Source organism: Pelophylax lessonae (assembly GCF_965119305.1).
Source record: "Pelophylax lessonae genome assembly, chromosome: 13".
Classification (NCBI taxonomy): Eukaryota; Metazoa; Chordata; class Amphibia; order Anura; family Ranidae; genus Pelophylax; species Pelophylax lessonae.
The window spans coordinates 113,247,456-113,271,805 of NC_138780.1; the positions used below are offsets into that span (position 1 = coordinate 113,247,456).

Consider the following 24,350-nt stretch of genomic DNA (forward strand, 5'->3'; position numbering starts at 1 on the left):
TAAAGAGGGCATTATGATGTAAAGGGGAATGCTCTGTAAAGGGGACTGCACTGTAAAGGGGAGCTGTGATGTAAAGGGGAATGCTCTGTAAAGGGGACTGCACTGTAAAGAGGAGCTGTGATGTAAAGGGGACTGCACTGTAAAGAGGGCATTGTCATGTAAAGAGGACTGCTCTGTAAGGCTCCGTTCACATGTCAGCGTATGGATCTCGGGCAGAACCGCCGCGGTTCCGCCTGCGATCCAGAGATTATTGCAAATCGCGGGACGCCTGTCCGTTGCCCATTGATTTGCAATAGACCCCCAAACGCTGAGCGATGTTGCCGCGATTTCCGCCTGCCGAATCGCGGTAACATCGCGCAAAAAAAAATCGCGGGACGCATTACGCCCAGAAAAGTACAAGAGCTTCTTTGGAGCGTAATGCGTCCCGCGATTTTTTTTGCGCGATGTTACCGCGAATCGGCAGCCGGAAATCGCGGCAACATCGCTCAGCGTTTGGGGGTCTATTGCAAATCAACGGGCAACGAACAGGCGTCCCGCGATTTGCAATAATCTCCGGATCGCGGGCGTAACCGCGGCGGTTCTGCCCGAGATCCATACGCTGACATGTGAACGGAGCTTAAAGGGGGGCTGTGATATAAAGGGGAGCTGTGATGTAAAGGGGGCATTGTGATGTAAAGGGGGGCAGTGATGTAAAGGGGGGCAGTGATGTAAAGGGGAGCTGTGATGTAAAGGGGACTGCACTGTAAAGAGGGCATTGTGATGTAACGGGAATGCTCTGTTACGGGGAATGCACTGTAAAGGGGAGCTGTGATGTAAAGGGGACTGCACTGTAAAGAGTGCATTGTGATGTAAAGGGGAATGCTCTGTAAAGGGGGAATGCTCTGTAAAGGGGGACTGTGATGTAAAGTAGACTGCACTGTAAAGGGGGCATTGTGATGTAAAGGGGAATGCTCTGTAAAGGGGGAATGTTCTGTAAAGGGGGACTGTGATGTAAAGTAGACTGCACTGTAAAGGGGGCATTGTGATGTAAAGGGGAATGCTCTGTAAAGGGGGACTGTGATGTAAAGTAGACTGCACTGTAAAGGGGGAATGCTCTGTAAAGGGGGAATTGTGATGTAAAGGGGACTGCTCTGTAAAGAGGGCATTGTGATGTAAAGGGGGAATGCTCTGTAAAGGGGGACTGTGATACAAAGGGAACTGCACTGTAAAGGGGGCAATGTGATGTAAAGGGGGAATGCTCTGTAAAGGGGGACAGGGATACAAAGTGGACTGCACTGTAAAGGGGGAATTGTGATGTAAAGGGGACTTGCTCTGTAAAGGTGGGCATTGTGATATAAAGGGAGCATTGTCATATAAAGGGGACTGCACTGTAATAATTAAAGTGCCCCTTTATCATGCACACCCCATTATATTACAGTGCCCCCTTTACATTGCCCCTGCAGTCTGGCCCCCCTTCCCTCTCTCTTTAGTTTAACCTCTGCCTCCCCTGCACAGGACACCAGGGACTGGCACCGGTCCGTGGCCCGGGGGTTGGAGACCCCTAGTGTAAGATATACAAAAAATAAGAACTGTGGATCATTTGTTTTTAGCGTATTATATGCAAAGGCTGGTCAAGCATTTGCTGCACACAAATAACTGGTTATTAACTATTTTTCTTGTAATTTTCCAGTCTAGAAAACAATGCACTGAGGATGTCACTAACCTCTGGTTTCAAATACATATATTATTATCAAGTATGTGGTCCTATAGTGGGTGTAAATCTCAGACATTAAATATGTAGCATAGTTATATATGAAGCATATCCGTTTATAGTGTGTACTCAATTAAGAGCACTAAGTGTCATTTTTGCCTGCTGCTTCATTCCTCTATCACCATTAATTACTTCTAAAGTGTTTTCCTGACACCAACAGAAAAAAGGTGACAGGGGAGGGACCTCCAGCACACAGCCCATGATTTACAGCCTCAGCTCTGTTCCTGAGTGCTGTGTGAAGGGGGGGGGGGCTATCCCTTCCCTCCAATCAGCTCTCAGAGCTCTCCTCGCTGAGCTCTGCAGAGTGGAACTTCAACTCTCCACTCTGTTTTCAGAAGCTCAAACAAGCTTTATAAATTCTGAACGATGTAGAGAGGAGAAGACAGCAGATAAACAGCTACAACTTATATAGGAGGATCGTTTCATCTCTGTGTGTCACCTGGGGCCAGTCACTGGGTATATATATAATGCCTTACAACCACTTTACCTCCAAGTCTACAAATCCCCCCCCCCCTTTTATTTACTTTTTTTGCTGCTGTGATCTGACTTTTTGTTAGAGGGTGGCTTTGTTCATTCTCCATGGTCCCCCTGTATGTAGAGACTTAGCCAATCCCTTTTGCTAACGTCTGAGATGGACTATAGATTTTGTGGTGTGCATAGAGTAATGAACATGACCACAAGTAACGCTGCTCATTTCAGACAAACAGAAGTGAGGAGGAAAAGGAGAGTTTACGGTGTTTAAAGAGGATATTTACCAGTTAATGGCCGCCCGCTGCAGTTATACTGTGGCAGGCAGCCCCTCCTGCACGAACTGACGTAGGTATACGTCGGTCACATGCCTGCAGCTAGGGGGCAAGCGCGCACCGCCCCCACTTGGCAGCAGGGAAGCTGATGCACAGGGCCGGTGGCTCCGATTGCCCCTGGCCACCCGCGATCGTTCCCTGCTGAGAGAGAAGGACAGCATCTGTTGTAAACACAGCTGACTGTTCTTCTCTCCGGAATGATCACAGAGCTCCTGTGATCCTTCTATGTGGGATCACAGGTCTCTGTGATCATTCCAAAAGCCCAACCCCCATACAGTTAGAATCACTCCCCTAGGCTCACATTAAACCCCTTGATCACTCACTGTGTTAACCCCTTCCCTGCCAGTGTCATTATTGCAATAACAGTGCATATTTTTAGCACTGATTACTGTAATAATGTCACTGCTACCCCCAAAAGTGTCAAAAATGTCAGTTAGGGGTCCGCCGCAATGTCGCAGTCCCGCTAAAAATCGCTGATCGCCGCCATTACTAGTAAAAAGAAAAACAATAAAAATGACCGTAGTTAGTAGACACGATAACTTTTGCACAAACCAATCAAAATACGCTTATTGCCATTTTATTTTACCAAAAATATGTAGCAGAATACAAATTGGCCTAAAATGTTAAAAAAAAAAAAAAAAATTGATTTTAAATGTTTTTGTTTTGGGAATGTTATATAGCAGAATGTGAAATATATTGTTTTTTTTTTTTTTCAGAATTGTCGCTCTTTTTTTGTTTATAGCGCAAAAAAAAAAAAAAATCGCACAGGTGATCAAATACCACCAAAAGAAAGCTCTGTTTGTGGGAAAAAAAGGACGTCAAATTTGTTTAGGTACAGCGTCACACAACCGCGCTATTGTCCGTTAAAGTAACGCAGTGCCGAATTGCAAAAAACTGCCTGGTCATTAAGGGGGCAAATCCTTCCGGTCCAGAAGTGGTTAAAGAGGATCAGAAAAACCCAGTAAGAAAATGTAATGAAAAATAGATTAAAGGGCTGTTAAGTAGTGGATGTGCATGGGCTCGTTTTGGAAAATAAGGATATCGCTTAGTGCCACTTATTGTGCATTTCTGAGCAAAGAACAAGGCAGGTGGTAAAAGCCGTGACAAATGATTGGACGAGGTGTTGTGCTTACAGATCACAATGGTTTTTACAGTATTGGGGTGTATGACGACAACAACTGATGTTCCCTGAACAGTTAAATGGCATCTTCCATAGCATCGAATAAAATACACCTGACAAGGACAGCAACAAAGGCAAAAAGCCCAGCAAATGATGACAATTCTCCATTGGATTTCTAAACATCGGACAACAGTGACATCTAGTGACCAGGACAGTAAGATCCAGCGATAACATGAGCCTGGATTTATCCTACAATGGAATAGAATATCTGACCAAAGGACAATACAGTCTGTGTACAGTAAGAATTTACCAGTAACAGAAAATGCAATTAGTTCTTACCAAAGGTAAAGGATTTCTGACATTCCTTCCAAATTCTAGTTCTAATGATCCACGAATAATGAATGTTTTTTTTTTGATACTTCTAAGTGATTTAATATTTAAAACAAATTAGTGAACCATACTATTTTTAAGGGCCCTCCCTAAAGTCATCCTTCAATTTCAGTTGGCCTTTTTCTAGCATTTGTTGTTTACAAGGAAAAATCAGTATTTTTTGCTAGAAAATTACTTAGAACCCTCAAACCTTTTATATATATATATTTTTTTTTTTTTTGCAGAGCCCCTAGAGAATAAAATGGTGGTTGTTGCAATATTTTATGTCACACTGTATTTGCGCAGCGATCTTTGAATTTTTGGGGGAAAAAATACACTTAAATTAATTAATAAAAAAATTGAAATGTTAGCCCATTTTTTGTTTTTGTATCGTGTGAAAAAGATGATGTAAATAGATACCTGACATGTCGTGTTTTAAAATTGTGCATGCTCATGAAATATTGACAAACTACAGTACTTAAAAATCTCCATAGGCAATGCGTTAAAATTTTTAACGATCATGGCGATACCTCACATGTGTGGTTTGAACACCGTTGGCGCGACTTATGTATGCGTTCGCTTCTGCGCTTGAGCTCAGAGGGACGGGACGCTTTACATTTTTTTTTTCTTTCTCATTTATTTTACTTTTTATTTTTACACTGTCCCTATTATTTTTTTTTTTTTTTATCACTTTTATTCCTAATACAAGGAATGTAAACATCTCTTGTATTAGAAAAAAGCATGACAGGTCCTCTTTATTGGGAGATCTGGGGTCAAAAAGACCCTAAATCTTTCATTTACTTTTAAATGCAAAATATAAAAAGGCATTTTGAATTTAACAAAAAAAAAAAAAAAGTTGATGGCCAAGAACTGGAAGTGACGTTGTAGGTCATTCTGGTCCTCCAAAGGCATAGAGCCAAGTGAGGGCCACCTTACCCTTACCTGACTTCCTGCCCACGCTTGGATCAGATAGCTTCCCAGATTACTGATGGCTCAGTAAACCCAGAAGACATTGGGAAGTGGCGGAGGGGGGGGGGGGGGTGAGGTTACCTCTCCCGCCGCCTATAAAATGATCCCACGGTGAATGCGCTGCTGGGACCACTTTTATCGGAAAGATACCGGGGTTATGGTAGTTAGCTGCTGCCATAACCCTGGTATTTAACATCAAATCAACATCATTTACTGTTAGGCGGTCGGCAAGTGGTTAATGAAGACTCAGGTGGCAAAACCCCCCTGCCATAATTCCTGATTCTCACTCACCTTGGGGTGCTAAGTGTTTCCACTCCTCCTGTTAGGCTAGGTTTACACACAAGACAGTGCCTGCCTCCCCTTTGAAAAGCAATCCATGGTGGATCACCTTTCAGAGGTGTTTAACAGTCAGATAGTAGGCAACATGTCAACCCTGACAATACTGCACTACCACTGCTGCAACTTGGAGCATTACATGCAGTTGCAGGGCAGTTGCAGTACAGCCCTATTCACCTAAATTGGCTGCATTCCATGGTGGTGCTGCCTGGCTTGGCATGGCATGTGTACACCCCTGTCTGGTTGCTTGTGCAGCTTAAGGGCTCTTTCACACTATGTGTCCATCGGATGGACTCCGTTTATCTCAGCGGGGGATCGATCCGCCGATCCCCCGCTGAGCAGGAGGATGACAGCTGTTCTCCACACTGTGTGCAGAGACACAGCTGTCAGTTCCCCATGCATCTCTATGGGGAAATTGGAAGGGAACGGACCGTCGGTCCGTTCTCATCCGATCCCATCCGATCCGCTGGATGGATGGATGGAAAATAGGGTTTCCATCTGTCCAGATTTGACGGATCGGATTGGATGTCAGCGGACATGTCTCCGCTGACATCCGATGCCCCATAGGGATGCATGGGGGACCGTTCAGATCCGCCAAAAAAAATGGACAGGCGGATCTGAACGGTCCTGTGTGAAAGAGCCCTAAGGGAGGTGGTAAAACAAGGTGGTGGAGCTTCAGCTGCAAAGGTAACCAGATGGGGGGATAACCACATGCCGTGGCAAAAATTATCTCCCCTGTCGTGCTCAGTAGGCAGCACCACCATGGAACAAACCCCATTTATGTGAATGCGGTTGTGCCACATCTAGGGGTTGCCCTTAAAGCTTAAGTGGGGGGGGGGGGGTAAACTGGCTCATTTTGCTGTCTCCAATTGCAAGTGTTAATGAGCACTTACACTCTTTGTAATAGAAAATACATTTCTCTGAGACCCCTAATATTTGATATCTTTGTATTAGGTTTGTAACCTCAATACAAATGTTGCCTTTAGTGTCGGTTCACACTATAGCAATGTCAGACATCGCATGTGATTCGCACTGCATTGTTATGCAAATCAGAGGCGTAACTAGAACCTTCAGGGCCCCGGTGCAAGAAACCATGAAGGGCCCCCCTTCAAGCCTGGGGGTCTTCCCACTGACTCTGGGGCCCTTTACTCTGATTGCAGGGCCCTTTATTACGGTCCCGCAGTGGGACCCTTTCACAAGTTCTGCAGTGGGCCCCCTTCCTGCCATCTTGGGGCCTCCCCACGGTGGTGGAATGCCAGAGCCCGGTCACAAGTGTGACCTTTGCGATCCTGGAAGTTCACCCACTGGTGTCAGCAGTTTTTATTTTTTGGTATTTTAATTGTATTATTTTTTATCATTTTATTTTATTTTTTTACAATGTGACTGACTATGACTCTGTCCATTCAGAAAAGGAAGGAGCTGGTAAATTACATATTTACTGACCCCTTCCTGGTTCTCTATTGTGACACATCCCCTGCAGCAGCCGGCAGGAGAGAGGAGGGAGCACAGTGGGGGGTGGGGGGTGGGGGGCAGCACAGTGGGGGGGGGGGGGGCAGGGGAGCACACAGGGGTCCCGAGACAGCAGAACACAAGTGAACTGGATAGGAGGAGTGGGGGGGGGGGCAACAAACAGAGGAACCAATCTCCTCCATTTTCCTCCTGCAGCTACAGAAGGAAAAAGGAGGACAGTGATTTCTCTACATACTGCCCCTGCCACTCCTCCTATTCAGGTGTACAGGGGAGCTGCATGGGCCCCCTGGAGCATTGGGCCCGGTAGCGATTGCAACCCCTGCAACCCCTGTAGTTACGCCCCTGATGCAAATTACATGCGATGTCTGTGCAATGCGAATTCAGCCATACAGATTGTATGGCTGAATTCACATCGCATTTGGACCAAAGTCATGCAGGACTCTTTTATTGGTCTGCACCAGAATCGGATCGCATGGGGTGTTCACTCCTATGCGATCCGATTCCTGTCCGAATTGACTGTTTGCACTGCGATATGCGAGCTAATCTGGGGGGGGGGGGGTCATTTAACCTTATATTGACACCCCCAGCAGTTCACATATGGCAGTGTGAACTGCCTGCGAGTCGGGTGCGATGCAGGAACCTGCAGTGGATTCGCTTCGCACCAATGTGAAACGGCACTAAAGTCATTTTTAAGCCAATTTTAGCCACTTTTTTTTACAAGTGTCTCCCTTCTAAAGCCCAACATCAAGACGAATCTGTTAGCTGTGGCACTGCTGGCCTAAGCATGAAACGTTTTCCTTTATTTTCATACAGTCAAGTCTGATTCCTCCTTCAGCCTAGAAACCCCATATTGTTAGGTAAAAATATGAGCTATTTTTAAATGAAACTAGTATAACTATCAGATTTTTTTTTTGTAATTGGTTTTTACAGCAGCTCTCAGACTGGCAGAAAATGAGCCACATTAGCAACCAGTCAGGTTCTGCTTCAATGCACATAAGCCAGCAAAGAACGTTTCATTTATTGAATTAGCTTACTTGTGGAGATCTACAAGTGGTCTCACGTGGAATGCGGCTTTAAAATCGCACAACTTCACTTGAAATCGCACAATTTCAAAGCCGCATGTCAGTGCAATTTCAGGTGCAACTTGGCTGACATCTGTGCGACTTCATGCAATCCATAGGAATGCATGGACCTTCCGATCAGATCACCCGTATGAAAAGATCCTTAAAGGGTTCCTCCTTAGGTGTCCCTCTATTTGGTCTGATCTATAGACCTATATAAAAAATTATTTTTTTTTACTTTTTTATCCAGCCTCTATACTAGTGCATTTTTACAGATGGGTTTGTCTAGTTGCTGTGCATCCCTCCCGGAATTTTAGTGTACCCAGGAAGGACAGGTGCAGGGTCCAGCCCTGCTACCATCACCCTTTCAAGTCTATGCCAGCCTGCAGCTAGATGGGGTTGAATGTCTTCTGCATTTCAAGCCTTTGAACCTTCAATACATTGGACCCTAAAGAAGGGAAAAATAGCAGCTAGATGATATGCAAAGGGCCTTACTTTTTAAAGAGAGTATAAGCCCAGGGCAGTTTGTGCCCAGGGACAAATGGCTGGAACACAGACTTCTTATGTTCCAGGCAATTGTACCTGGGTGCATACTACCCTCAATGGTAATACCACTTGGTGCTTCATCCAACCACAGCAGCTTTTCCCCTCCGCTAGACCTTTCCAGGCTGTGGCAGTGTGACTGGACAGCCAACCTTTGCCTTCCACCTGCACAAAAATGCTGGAATCTCATGCACAGGGATAAACGCCCCATATGCATGGAGCTAAAGAAAAAGAATGGATAAAAAAATTTTCACTTCTAGGTTTAACCACTTAAGCCCCAGGAGATTTTACCCCCTTCCTGACCAGGCCCTATTTTGCCATTCGGCACTGTGTGACTTTAACGGACAATTGCGCGGTCGTGCGATGCTGTACCCAAATGAAATTGACGTCCTTTTTTTTTCCACAAACAGAGCTTTCTTTTGGTGGTATTTGATCCCCTGTGCGATTTTTACTTTTTGCGCTATGAACAAAAAAAGAGCGTAAATTTTGAAAAATAACAATATTTTTCACATTTTTTTATATGAATTTCCCCAAAAAAAATGTAAAAATCAAATTTTTTTAACATTTTTGGCCAATTTGTTTTCTGCTACATATGTTTGGTAAAAAAAATCGCAATAAGCATATTTTGATTGGTTTGCGCAAAAGTTGTTGCGTTTACTAACTAAGGGAAAGATTTCTGTCATTTTTGGTGGGGTTTTTTTTAACGAGTAATGGCGGGGATCTGCAATTTTTTTTTTTGCGGGACTGCGACATTGCGGCAGACAGATCGGACGCTTGACTGACATTTTTGACACTTTTGGGGTTACCAGTGACATTACTACAGTAATCAGTGCTATACATATGCACTGTTACTGTAAAAATGACACTGGCAGGGAAGGGGTTAACTTTATTTGTGATCAAGGGGTTAAGTGTGTCCCTAGGTGCGTGCTTCTAACTGTAAAGGGGTGTGGCTAGTGGTGTAACAACAGAGACATACGATCCTACATAGCAGGACCGTATGATCTCTGTTCTTACACAGGGGAGAATGACAGGCGGCTTTGTTTACATTAGCCGCCTGCCTTTCTCCCTCTCCATGGGAGATCGCGAGTGAGTGACCGGCGGACATCGGGTCCGCCGGTCACTCGCGCGGACTGCTTAGGGAACGAGCGGGGGCGCTTGCCCCCCTAGAGCCTCACAGGCGAGCGACGTAGTACTACGTCACTTTGCCTGTGAGGGGCTGACCACCACCGTAAATAGTCGTGCGGTGGTCGGCAATCGGTTAACCGATTATTTTTTGTTTATTAATTCTTCATGGCCCACATAAAGAAGGGGTGTCCTTTACCTACATACTTTTTTCCTAAACGTATGTCCCTCTCTCTACTCAGAAATTTCAGAGGTACATTTTTTGTAATAAAAAAGGAAATATACTTTGTATGACGCAGGGCTAAGTAGCTTTTGTCTTTAGCTGTGACCAAGCAGAGATAATGGGAGGTTGTCTGGTAATAGCTCTGGTACATTCTTTAACTATAATATGTACTTTTACAGGGGAAGAGGAAGACTGTAGGTACTTATTGACCTCTTACTTTCTAATTTAGTGTAATATAGAGCCATATATGACTGAAACAACAGGTGGTGCATATTCAGCTGCTGGAGATGTTACTTTGAACTATGACTCATACAACTTATAATATAGCGAATCCTCGTCCACAGTTATCACCAATGTAAATAAGGTAATTTTTCATGGCACTAGACAACGTATCATCCTTGGTCAGCACGTTATCTTTGCATTAAGTTGGTATTCCATTTTGTATGGATCATTTACCCTTTATTGTCACAAGATAACAGTATACTTTGCTTTTTCTGCTTGCTTTCCCTGTAAATGATGCATAATTAATGAACAGAGCGTGGAAGGAAATTATTCCTATAACTCCCAAGGTTTGAGTAAAAGGCACATATTGAGAATATGGTGACATCTAATATGAACATGAACCTTGATATGTAGAAGATAACACTAAAGGTCAACAGTGAAAACCTATAGTAATACATTACAAAGATAAGGGTCACAAAAATCACAGAGAGCAGCTAATGTATTGTATTACGCATCTGTATAGGATGTAGTGAACTTAATGTCTGTGGCTGCAGTATCCAATAGGCCACTTTCTCTCATTATGCCATTTCTATAAGGTGCCAATGAAATAGAGCAACTTGGAGACAAGCATAGATTCTAGCTGAAACTTTTTTAGGTTCAATCAAAGCATTAAAATACCCAAAATTCAGTGTGTAGGTCAGTTTTCTCATCCTTTTTAATATGGGGGAACTCTTGAAACATATTTCTGGACTCAGGAAACCCTTGTTAACAATTACTATATCTACAGCTCACAATACATGAGTACGATTTTTACTAGGAAGCATGCTACTTACATCTGGGGTCATTGGGAAGACTCCCCTCTTATAGATCGTTAAAAACATAACTGTTGCCAGTGGTTACTCATCTAAGAGGCAGAAGTTGCTTAATGCTCAAAGAACCCCTATAAATCTCTGGAGGAACCATAACACTCTATGGAACCCTGGTTGAGAATGGCTGCTCTATATGAAGGATAATAGATGTCTACTGGTAAAGTTAAGATGTAAGTATTGATTTGGGGTTTTATTTTATTTTTTCCAAAGATTTTGGGTTTTATTAAGTCTTTTTGACTATTGCAATTAGTGGGAATGGAATAATAATTATTTAGTGTACTCTGTACAGGGTTGAACTTATCACTCTTTATATTAATAAAATAAATTCAATTGTAGCGACGAAGCAGCCATTTACTATTTATCTATCAATTTATGTATGTTTGTGTGTAGAAAGAAGGAGAGTTAGGTATTAAAAAGGGAAAAAAGAGGAGAAGAGTGTTGAATACCAAATGTGTAATTAGCTGATATTAATCTTCCGTTGGTGGTTTTGTTACTACAGTTTTAATTGCCAAATTTGTGTTGAATGTGTTGTGGTTTAATTAGTTACCAAGTTTATTTGCACTTATAAAGTTTTTTTGCTTCCTTCTGCAATATAGCCTGAATACAGACACGTGGCTTGTACGTGTTTAGTAATACCTTCTCAAACATAGCAAAGAGGGTTGGAGAAAGAGTGTTGTAGATATGTCTGTTTCTTTGCAGTGCAAACATTTTGGAATGTGCAACTGATTTTTTGCATTTCTGAATGATGTATTTGAATTTGTTTAAACTCTGACAGAACTGTCGCATGCAGCAACTGCACAAGCTCCGAAGAACAAGTCCACACAATTAACACCAACTAGGTCAAGGTCCTACTATGCTGTCTGTGAAGGTTTTCATTTATCCAGGTCATGATATAGATATAGAAAGAAAAATCCCAGAGTAACTGGGATTTGTATAGCGCTTGCTGGTATTAGCCAGGGATGGACAATTGCTTATCTATAGCCTGGATAATAATAATGATTAAGTAAAAGTGGCAAATAGGTAAATTATTATAGGGTAAGTAAAAGTGACAAATAGGTAATTAATATACTCAATATATGCGTGTAGCTTGTGGCTAAGTAATAGTGTATCACAATAAAAATCACAATATAAAAATAATAATATCACAATAAAATCACATATGTGCCATAAGGTGCAATTAGTGCCAAATGAGTCTGAGTAAAAAGCTCATAAGTGACTTTGGTGCATAAATGAAAACTTCAGTGCCAGGTTAGGGAAAGTGCGGGTGCTAGTGCTGGATCCTCCAGTAGTCCAACTGCTGGTACTTGTGGTGTGGGCCTTGTGGAATAAAGGGGGTACGCACTCACCAGAAGTTGTGGGTCTTAGTTACCGTACGGTAAGAAGACCTAAAGAGCCTTGTGGCCTCCTGGGCCAGGAAGGTAACTGCTGGGCTTTGTAGTCCCCTACGGTCCGGGGTCCCTCTCCTGGTTAATCTAGATCCTCAGGGTCTGGTTGGGGTAAAGAATAAAATGCTCCAGATAGTGCAGTACGGTTAAAAATATCCTTTAATATGTATTGCACAGTACAAAAAGTTTAAAAGTTGGAATTTCGTCTGCTAAGAGCGGTGCCTGTGAGTGGAGAGCGGTAACTACCGGCTTGCGTTCCACCAGGCTCCCAGAACGTGCAGCGCGCGTTCCACCTCGTTCCACCTGACGCGCGTTTCGTCAGAGTGTATGACGTCTTCAGAGGTCCTTCAGAGCTAGTAGTAGTTAGCTGCATTCAACGTATTGTCGAAGAGATTATTGTAGATCAGGGGTGTCAAACTCAATTTCATTGCGGGCCACATCAGCATTATGGTCGCCCTCAAAGGGCCAGTTATATCTGTAAGATTAGATGTCCAGAGCACCCCATGCCCCCTTACACCCTTACATGAGATGTCAAGCACCCCCCACCATCAGAAGTCAAGAGTCACCTACCCTTCCTTACATCACAATGCACCCCTTTACCTTGTGCTGCTGCCAGGATGAAGAAAGTACAGGGTCTGGAGGAGGACCAGAGGAGGGCTGGAGTCAGTTTTCAGAGTCTGCTGAATGCTGAGACCAGGGGAGGCAGAGACAAGGTGGTGTTGCGGCTGCACAGAGAGGTGCAGGATCTGTAGGAGGAGTTATGCCCTCCTCTATGCTGCGGACTACTGAGAAGGGGGGTGGGCAACAACGAGTCTGCAGCTGGATCTGGCAAAGGAGTTCTGTCCTCTCTTCTGTCGACTACTGGGACAAGGTGGTGGCAGAGACAAAGGGGGTGCTGCAGCTGCAGGAGAGCTGCGAGGGCCACATGAAATGGCCTGGGGGGCCGCATTCGGCCCGCGGGCCTTGTGTTTGACACCTGGGTTGTAGATTGTCCAAGCCACTTCTTCAGTTCCAATGAGTGTCAGGAAGATAATACATCTGGCTTGTGTTGGAGACCTCGATGGATTGACTGGATCAGTCACTGGTCATGAATGCGTGGTTGTGTGGGCAGATGGGAAGAAAACCCTTACAGTGGTTTGTGCCCGATGGTGGATGACGGTGGTGGAGGACCTTTTTGGGGTTTGAGCTGCTGCCTTTTCTGTACAACCTTATGGTTGTTTCAGCATGTACACTTCAACAGGAAGGAAGGAGTGCCCGGTGTCCAGAGAATTACAACTTCAAAAAGCATTGGCTTGATCTACATGTTACTATTAATAAACGCCTATGAACCATACCATATAAGTTGCCTTTCTCTGGCCACCGGGCACTCCATCCTTCCTATCCAAGGAAGATAATGTAGTATTTATATTCACACCTTGAGACACCTAAACCAGAACTTCAGCTTTCCTGTCATAAATAGATTGGGCCAGCTTGGTAAAAAATGAACGCTTACCACTGTAGAATGGTTTGGCCGCTGCAGATGCTGTAATACTTATAATTTTTGCTGCATTCAATAAGGGTGTTGTCTTCCTGCGTGGATACAGAGTCAGATATTCAAAAACAGCCTTGTATTTTTATCACTACAAGGTGAGTTGGAGAGGCAGTGGGTTGACATCATGATCTCCACCCTAGTCAGTCAGAGAATGCCTTGTATTGTAGCAGCCCCAGTGGCCAGACTGTTCTTTAATGGCAAGCATTCAACAGACCATACAGACCGACAATAAAAATTCTCTCTACTATGGATTATGGCTTCTGATAGCATCCACACGGCCAGTAATGTGTCAGAAATGCCTGACATAAGATATAAACACAAGTGTTTATCTTATAAGATGCTTGATTTTTATTTATTAAGTATCTGCTTAGGCTTATGTAGAATTCACTTACTAGAGTTTCCCTGGCATGGGAAAGAACAAAGCACTATTTAGTTAATGCTTTGTTTGCTGATTCTGTGGTTGTACTATTTACCGATGTGACGGTACTCACTGTCACTGGGAGTGAAAGACAGATACTTAATGGTTTGGATTGCTTCAAATGGGTTCTGTGTTTACGTATGATAATATGTGGTTTGTGTTGAAAGAATGAAGGGCCTCTTTCACTTGGGACAATAATATTTCTGAACAATATCCCTCAAGAAATAAACAATTTGACTTTTCAGATTGCTTGAATATTGTTGGAGTCTCTCATGGACCCTTGCTAGATAGTGAGGTGGGGTGGGGTTTGTTATTGGTAAGTGCCTGTATCCCATTGTTTTATTGTTTTTGTCTGCCTTAAGATCAACCTATTATGGGATGTATATGTGGAATGGCGGCTAAGGGGGACGGGGGGTTGTCCCACAGTGTATATATCTTTGTGCCTGTGCTTGAATAAACGGTTCTTATTCGAGACGGTTCTTTAACTTGTACAAGCTAAGTTGTCGGCTAGCTTTGTATGGGGGCAGCTAGGATTTGATCTCTATGTTCCAGACTGGGAGGAAGCGGTATACTCACGGAAGTCCACAAGTACAGTGTGGGTTGTGGTTCCATTACAACCGATATTTGGGTCACAGTTTACATGCTAGCTTCAGTTTTGTTGTGTGAGGGTCTTATACTGTGTATCTAACAAAATGAAAAAAGATGTACTATGTTAGTCAGGGATAAAAACTCAGATAGAGAAGACAGGAGAAAGCTTCCCTGTCTGTGTGTTCATACAGTGTAAATGTTTTTAACGAAGATTTGCGTTTAATACATGGTCAATTATGTTTTGTTAGCATAGATCAGAGAAAAAGCTCATAATTTTTTCTGAGGTCATTGGAAGCTTATAGTAAATGGGCATAGATGTCATTAGTAGAATAACCACTTTTTCCAAGCTGTGAGTAGGTTGTCAGTAAAGATTTAGGGCTCTTGTATGCTGCCAAAGTTATCGGTTTATGTAATAGGATGCAAAGGAAGGTGAGAAGAAATTAGAACTTCAGTGCCTAATGCTTTACCATATTGTGGGATTATGTTAAACTTTAAGCCTAATCTGTTTCCCAGTCTCGAAAAAAGAGCACTTCAGAAAATATGCATGCCTGGGGCTTTTTCTTTTCTTCATATCTTTAAATACTACTTTCTCTGCTTCCTAGTTGATTCTACATTTTCACTTTTAATTCCTTAATTTCCAATTTTGCCAATTATCAGTTAGATAGTATTTGCTTCTACTATCATCTCAAAAAAATAATTCTTCCTCCCCCTAAATTTGACCTTCGTCACTTATGAGGTTATCACTTTTACTTTTACAAAGTTTCACTCTAGAAAAGGTTCAGTGGTGGTTCACACTTCCGAATTCTATGCGGACCAGATGCGATTTGAAAATCATAGAATAGTTCATATTCCCATCGCACACCTTCCTGGATATAGGCATATCTGTTGTGGGTGTGCAGCGATCACCAGCTGGACACTGGATCTATCACAGATACATACATATTCGCCAGCACACCGTGGATCTTGCACAGCAGAAACATTTTATTGCAAAAGGATCACAGCAAGATAAGTGCAACGTTTCGGAATCATGCAGGACCCCTTCGTCAGTTACATGCCTGTGCCTGATAAAGGGGTCCTGTGTGACTCCGAAATGTTGCACTTATCCTGATGTGATCCTTTTGCAATAAAAAGTTTCTTCGGACTGCTGTGCAAAATCCATGGTGTGCCGGCCAATATGTATGTATGTATCCAAAATCATAGATTCGCATGTCATCTAAAAAAAGCATTATTTCCAATGAATGCTGTTCACATATATGCAGTGCAAATTTGATCGAAGAAGGGTCCTGTGTGAGTTTAGTGTGGTGCGCATTTCAGCTTCATAGACTTCTATGAGATTATAAGCCAAAAAAGATCTGGCGCCAAAGTTTATCAGTGGTTGTGAGCCAATATTAGAGGAATTCAATGTGCGATATGTAGTCGCTGCTAATTACCGTAGCTGCAGGTGTATCCAGCATTAGAATAAATAAACAAATTTAAATCAGCGCAGATCTAGCCTCCCCTAGTTCATAAAGTGCAATACCTTGTTGTGCTAGTGCAATAATAATAATATATAATAATATAAAATATAATAAATATGTGCAATACAAAATAATAATCATATAAAAATATACAAAAACAAATTCAATAATTAATATTTGTAAACATATATCTTATAAGGTGAGCTGTGCTGTGAATCCGAAAATCAAACAATCAAAATAAGCCAAAAAATAAGAAAAAATTCATAAACAATGTCCTCTAATATATAAAGTCCCAGGGAATCCAAAAAAGTGCAGAAAGGTGCAAAATTTTCTGTAAAGAGATGTGTGCAAAAAACACTCTGTGTGATCCTTCCACCGATCACCCCAAACTGACTCACCAGATGGAGTGGCTGGTAAAATGATAAACCAGCTAATGCGCCTGTTTATATAGTATATCCAGCAGGCCGGTTCACAATCGAATAATGACTATTCCTGTCCTCACATACAGGCACTCTCATGGGGATGTATAAGGATTTAATTGTACAACTGTCCTCCCGACACTAAGAATTGTAGCATTTGTGTTACAATGTATTCATCAACTCCAGTCATTGCTCTGAAGCCACGAGTGAGAATTTGACATGCGCAGTAGTGTCAAGTGTCCTAGCACTGCCCGACTAGTTTCGTCATTTGACGTCTTCACAGAGTGGCCTTCTACGGGACTAGATTGAATTTGCAGACCAGTGTTCACATCGCTGCAAACTTCCTTTTTTTTGTTTTTTTGCCTAGATTCATATAAATAAAATCGCAGATGTGACTACTCCCCTCACAAATTCGCACTAAATTCACATTGAGTTCACACATGGCAAGCAGAAATCGCAATACAAATTTGCACCATGTACCGCTATAAATTTGCACTAAATTTGCAGCGCATAAGTGTGAAAATGTGTTAACAATATGTTGTCTGTGGCTTCAGCACTTTCTAACAAACATACCAGAAACAATCATGCAGATAAGACAGTCAAAGCAAAGGCAGAATTCAAAATTTGCATACTTGCTCCAGGCCTTCAGTCTCCTTCAGCCTCAGAAAGTACTGAAGTCATTGGAAAAGCAACCAGTGATTGGTTGGCAGGTATTATTGTAGGCATTGCATTACTCTGCATTTTGTGTGTGAATTAACACTGGTTCCTGTGGGGTTAACTATGTGCAATGATAGGTCAGCCAGAGGTAAGGTGACTTCACATGAGGGTATATATAGATGTAGCACCCTCCTAGATAGGTGCTAGGTAAAAGCCTAGTTTTTGGCTCTGCCTGCTTATCAGGAGAGTCGGATTGTTAGTTGTGCCTGTTACATGTGTCGCTGTGTGATTCACTTGGTCTGAGGGAGTGTCCCCACTGTAACCAATAGGGGAGCCTGTTGGACAGTGGAGGAAACCCAGCCAGTGCCACACAGGCTTTTGTGACAGTCCCAGTGGGAGGATCATAAATCCTGGGATTGATCATAAAAGCCAAGGGCACATGTGGCAGGGCATCTTTGGGCGGGAAGCCAGGTCCCAGGAGGAGGTTGACGGCTGTCTCTCCTTCTGTCAGCAAGGAAGGTGGTCACAGGTAGTCGGCCTAGTGAGCCAGAGTGTGGTGCTGAGCCAGGAAGTCCAGGATACTGACGGTGGAGTTAAAGGCAGAGTAACCTGAGGAAAAACAGTGTCCGTGAGTACCAGGGAGCCTGCCAGGGGTCTGCCCAGGAAGGGGACCACTCCAGTGGGGTCAGTGGACAGAAGCTAGCACACACGGCAAGTGAGAAAGGGGATGCCAAGTTATACCCTGAAGAGTAACCTAAGGAATAGTTCACCTTTCAAATCTTCACTTCAGTGGCAAGGTGAAGCAGCGGGCTTGCCGCACTCAGTACAGTTAGAAGTCCTCAAGAATTGTTCATAGTTCATAGCTGGAGTATCCCACTCATCCCTTCTTCTATCCTAGTTCTAAATAAAACACACAAAAAAACAAATCCCCTGGACTATTCATTGACTGAGCCAAGTACAAAGTGATAAGATTTTACAAGCTGTTGCTATGGGTAACACAGGGGAATCTCAATCTCATATATATATATATATATATATATATATATATATATATATATATGAGTGTTCCCTGGGGAGAAAGGGGTTGGGGTTGTTAGAGGTTTATTTCTTTTTTTGGTCTGAAGTAGAAAACAATGGAGGCCAAACATCCTGTGATGTGATTGTTAGTGGGAGAAGGAGTTTAGTTGTGGCAGAAAAATATTATTTTAAATAACAAACATGTTATACTTTCCTGCTCTTTACAATGGCTTTGCACAGAGCAGCCCCAATCCTCCTCTTCCCGGGTCCTCCGCCGGCGCTCCTGGCTCCCCCCTGCTGAGTGTCTCCATAGCATGCCGCACAGTGTGGCTCAGACCCACCCCCATTCCCATCTCACTGGCTGTGATTGACAGAAACAGGAGCTAATGGCTCCCGCTGCTGCCCATGAGCCTATGAGCAAAGAGAGAGACTGCTCTCTTGGGGGGGGGGGGGGAGTTGCACAACTAAAGTTTTTTAGCTTATTGCACAGAATGCATTAGGGTAAAAAAAAAAAAAAAACTTTTGCTTTTAAAACCACTGTAACCACTTGCCGACCGCCCATAGCACATTTACTGCTACAGGGCGGCCGCACTGCGCAGGATTGTGTATATTTACGTGATCCTGCACTTCTGGGTATCGGGTGTGAGTGCACGCCACCGGCAGGTCGCTCCCGCTGTGATTATTCACAGCAGGAGATGATCAGTGGGTCCTCAGACCCAATGTCTGCCTGAACCTGCTGAACTGTTCTGAACACCTATATAACAACGGCAGATTGCTGTTATGTCGGTACAGAAGGCATAGATCCTGTGTTCCTGTAAAGAAGAAACACTGATTCATGCCTTCCACTAGTTAAAGCACCTCTCACACAGTAGTAAAACACCAGCTAGGCACACAGTTAACCCTTTAAACGTCTCTGATGTTAACCCCTTTTCTGCCAGTGTCATTAATACAGTATCACTGTATTAGTGTCACTGGTCCCCAAAAAAGTGTCAAAAGTGTCAGTTAGTGTCCAATTTGTCTGCCGCAATGTCGCAGTCCTGCTATAAGTCACTGATCGCTGCCGTTATTAGTAGAAAAAAATAAATAAATAAAAAATTCCATAAACATATTCCATAGTTTGTAGACACTATAACTTTTGCGCAAACCAATCAATATACGCTTACTGGGTTTTTTTTTTTTTTGTTTTTTTTACCAAAAATATGTAGCAGAATACATATTGACATAAATTGAAGAGGAAATTTGATTTTTTAAAATTGTTTTATTGGAAATATTTTATAGTAGAAAGTAAAAAATATTGTTTTTTTTTTTTTTTTTTTTAAATTCTCGTTATTTTTTTTATTTATAGCGCAAAAAATAAAAACCACAAAGGTGATCAAATTCTACCAAAAGCAAGCTTTTATTGTGGGAAAAAAAGGACATACATTCTATTTGGGTACAGCGCCGTACAATCATGCAATTGTCAGTTATAGAAACGCAGTGCCGTATCGCAAACAATGGCCTGGTCAGGAAGGGGGGAAAATCTTCTGGAGCTGAAGTGGGTAAGAAAGTGTCAGTGTCTGTGGGTGTCAGAAAGTCCTAATCTAGTGAAACTGAGTACCAGTACCAACCAGCAGAGGGCAGTCATTGTGCTTGTTTAAGCGTCCATTCAATTTACTGTACTCTTACTTTTATAATAATATAAGAACTGTACATTTATCATAAAACAAGCCTTGGTGCCTTTATGGTACTATTCAGAATCTGCTTTTATATCACATATATTCTGTTGAAGGAGCACTGAATCCTGTAAAAAGTGTGATCTGATGCAATTGCTAGTCTTGAGAGGCAGCTCTCAAACAAACAGGTTAGCCCTATGGGTCCTGGAATAACCTAACAAAAGTCAGAGAGCACCAAAAGTTTATAAATGGTGCCGTAAAAATCAATCAATCACGATAACAAGTCAGTAGGTACAGCCCATGTGCTTTAGAGGCTCACAAATCCCCCTTCCCCAGGGCTTGAACTATTGGTGATAGGAGAAAATACTGGGCAATATGAACAAAGATTGTGGATTAAAATGACAGTGTGGGTGCCAGACCGATAGCTTTAATGCATGTCAAACACATTGGGGTTGATTTACTAAAGGCAAATAGACTGTGTATGTTGCAAAGTACAGTTGGACTCTGCAAGAGCGGTTGCTCTAGAGCAGGGGTGTCCAAACTTTTTTCAAAGAGGGCCAGATTTCATGAAGTTAACCTGCGTGAGGGCCGACCATTTTACCCGACATTCTTTGGACCATTCAAATTAAATACAAACTAACTATTTTATGCAAAATTTATTGCAAACGGCATACTTTTCCTTTCATTACATGGATGACAAATCTAAACGGATGTTAAATCGTTCTGCCTTTCATATCTGAAGGCCAGATGAAAAAAAAATCCAGAAAGCTGAAATATATGTCACGAACATTGTAAAGTACATTACATATTATTGGTAATAAAGGTTGTCTGTCAACTTTTAAGTTAAAAAAAAAATATGAATAGGAACATAACACAGAGTATACATGTTGTGTTCAAATATATTGATAACTGATTTAGACCAACTGACGTTAACTGATATTTTACAATATATTCATCTCAATCTGGAGCATTCGTGCTCCCTAATTAGTCACACAAGGGTTAATTAATGATGGCAGCAAAAAAAATTCATGAATGATGCCAATGTATTTTTCCAAATTACCTGTGGGGCCGTATTAAAGCAGCCTGGGGGCCGCATTTCGCCCTCGGGCCGGACTTTGGACATGCCTGCTCTAGAGCATAGTAAATGAGCAAAAGTCTGCTGACTTCAATCATCCAACCATGTGCAAGCAAAACTGTTGTTTTTTTTTAAATTTTCCTTGCATGTGATTGGGTATTCTTTGTAAGGATCGACCGATTGTCGGCAATGCCGATATATCAGGGGCCGATATGCACTTTCCCCGATAAATTGGAATTGGTCCCTGGAGTTACTGATATTGCCGATATTTCGGGAAAGTGCTGTACCAGAGTGATGCCTGTAGCTAGAGGCATCACCCCGGTACCGGTGTCCATAGCCGACCGTCGGCTGTCTTGTAATGACAACCGATGCGGCTGAGAAGCCACTCGGCTGTCATTACATGGAGTGGGAGGGGACGTTCCCCCCCTTCCGCGGCTCGCCCGGGTGTCCCGTCCCACCAGGAGACCGGGGCATCCTACCTCCACGGCCGCCGAAGACCTGATCAAAGCCACATTTGGCTCAGATCGGGTCTCCATGTAAAAACTCGGAAGTGATGTCATGACATCACTTCCGGGTATTCAGCGCCAGATTCAAAAAAATGACAGCATTCAAAACAGCCAAACTTGGCTGTTTTGAATGCTTTTAAGTGCAGAGGAGGGGTTTGGGGTCTTTTAGACCCCCAAATCCCTCCACAACTGTACCTGGGAAAAATAAAAATTTTAAATGTCCGAAAATATCAGCCAATATCGGCCGATACCGATATCTGATGACCAAAATATTGGTATCGGTATTGGCACTACAAAAACAATATCGGTCAATCACTAATTCTTTGCAAAGGGAAGCTTTACCACACTTACTAAGCTCTGGAGCAACTGCACTACTTTGCAAAGTACACAGCCTAGTTGCCTTTAGTAAATCAACCCCATTGGCTGTACCTCCTGACTTGTTATCAAGACATGGTTAAAAAAAAAAAAAAAAGGAAACCTGTATTATGCATTTACCTAGAAAATGAATGGTTTGCGAGTCAGTGCCTAGGTAGGGTTTTCAGGGAACTTTAAATGCAGATCAGGCACAAAGGCGCTGGTAAGATAAGAACAGGTTTTGTAAAGTGCCTACTATATAATTAGTCATACAATTACAATGCTAGCTAGAATATTACAGAATCAATTTATTAATTTATTTTATAAATTCCCTGTTCATTATCTAATATGACAATTTCATAATCCTAACGTAACTGTTTCTTTTTTCTTTTTCAGATCCTGCTTATTTGGTCATTGGTGTCAACATCTTTAAGAGAAGGAGGACTATGGATCCCAATTCCACCACTTTGAACCCCACTAATGGGACAAATCATCTAAAAGCTCACAACCTATGGGAGGTTATAACAATTGCCACAGTCAGCGCCGTAGTTAGTCTCATCACAATTGTGGGCAATATTCTTGTTATGGTGTCCTTCAAGGTAAACAGTCAGCTAAAGACTGTGAACAACTACTACCTTCTTAGCCTGGCCTGTGCGGACCTTATCATTGGAATATTCTCAATGAATCTGTACACATCCTACATTTTGATCGGCCACTGGTCCCTGGGCAGCCTGGCATGTGATCTGTGGCTTGCTTTGGATTATGTAGCAAGTAATGCATCAGTGATGAACCTGCTGGTCATTAGCTTTGACAGGTATTTTTCTATAACAAGACCATTAACTTACAGAGCAAAGCGTACACCTAAGAGAGCCGGGATCATGATTGGACTAGCCTGGTTAATTTCTTTCATCTTGTGGGCCCCAGCTATCCTCTGTTGGCAGTATTTTGTAGGAGAACGCACAGTGCCCCCAGAGGAATGTCAAATACAGTTCCTTTATGAACCCATAATAACCTTCGGCACGGCCATTGCTGCCTTTTACATTCCAGTGTCAGTGATGACTATTCTGTACTGCCGTATCTATAAAGAGACAGAAAAGCGCACCAAAGATCTGGCTGAGCTGCAGGGTTCTGATTCAGTGGCAGATTTTGAAATGATGAGGCCACAAGGGGCTCTGCTTAAATCCTGCTTTAGCTGCAAACAGCAGACTCTCACCAAAAGAGAGCGGTGTCAGGCCTCTTGGTCATCATCCAGTCGTAGTACGTCTGCGACCGTCAAGATCTCCCACAGTCCTAATATTTCCAGTGAGTGGGCGAAGGAAGACCAGCTGACCACCTGCAGCAGCTACCCATCCTCAGATGATGAGGACAAACAAGCTAAAGAAGGTGTTTTCCAGGGTGCCTACAAGAACCAAACTGCAGCTCAGAAAGAAGAGGAAACCAAACATATTCTCACAAAAGAGCAAGCAGCACTTAATGAATATGATAGTGAACGATTCTTTTTGACCCCAAATAAAGCTCACTCACAGAAAAGTCAAAAGTGTGTCTCTTATAAGTTTAGAATTGTTGTGAATGACGATGGCTCTCAGGAAGTGAATAATGGGTGCAGAAAAGTAAAAATCACTCCTTGCTCCTCCATGTCCAAAGGACACTCTTTGCGAAGCATGGACCCCAACTTCAGCAATCATATCACAAAGCGCAAAAGGATGGTTCTTATTAAGGAACGCAAAGCAGCACAGACACTAAGTGCTATTCTCCTAGCTTTTATCATCACTTGGACTCCTTACAACATCATGGTTTTGGTGTCTACTTTTTGTTCTGACTGTATCCCCTCCACTCTTTGGCACCTGGGTTACTGGTTGTGCTATGTTAATAGCACAGTTAACCCTATTTGCTATGCCCTGTGTAACAAAACCTTCCGCAAGACTTTCAAAATGTTGTTGCTTTGCCGCTGGAAGAAAAAAAGTGTGGAAGATAAACCATATTGGTATGGACAGCATCCACCCAGCCACAACAAGCTGCCATGAATGTGTTTACATCAAGGAAGTATTATGGTGAGAATATTGGCCATGGTGCTGTCAGGACCGCAGTAGGCATGGGGACTACAATGCAGTTTCAAGTTCTGCAGCTACCACTTCCCCTTTTTATTAACTGTTGACCTTACAGCTGTGTTTGGCCAGTGCTGTGTATGTGTTCGTGGTGTAAAGTTAAAAAAAATAAATAAAAAAATAAAAAGATACACCCGAACAAGAATTACTGTTTAGCCAAAGCAGGCCCAGAGGTCTTTTAATGCCTTTTAATATAACGTGGTTATAAGAGCTGCTGCATGCTATTGGCTTTATGAGAACTTATCACAGTGAATATATACGTGCACCAGAAAATGAACTGAGCTTTTTTGAAGTAAAGCTCCAGCCTTTTATAGTTAGAATGCCTATGA

At 42.7% G+C, this 24,350-nt stretch overlaps 1 protein-coding gene across 1 annotated transcript in view; it reads left to right on the forward strand.

Moving 5' to 3' along the window:
* LOC309569462 (muscarinic acetylcholine receptor M5-like) overlaps positions 1-24,148 on the forward strand; it is a 301,186-nt gene extending 277,038 nt beyond the window's left edge. The window contains 2 exon segments of the mRNA XM_082275303.1: positions 22,313-22,352; positions 22,355-24,148. Of these exon segments, the coding sequence (XP_082131429.1) occupies positions 22,313-22,352; positions 22,355-23,940 (1,626 nt within the window). The 3' untranslated portion in view covers positions 23,941-24,148.
* Positions 24,149-24,350: the final 202 nt, after the last annotated feature.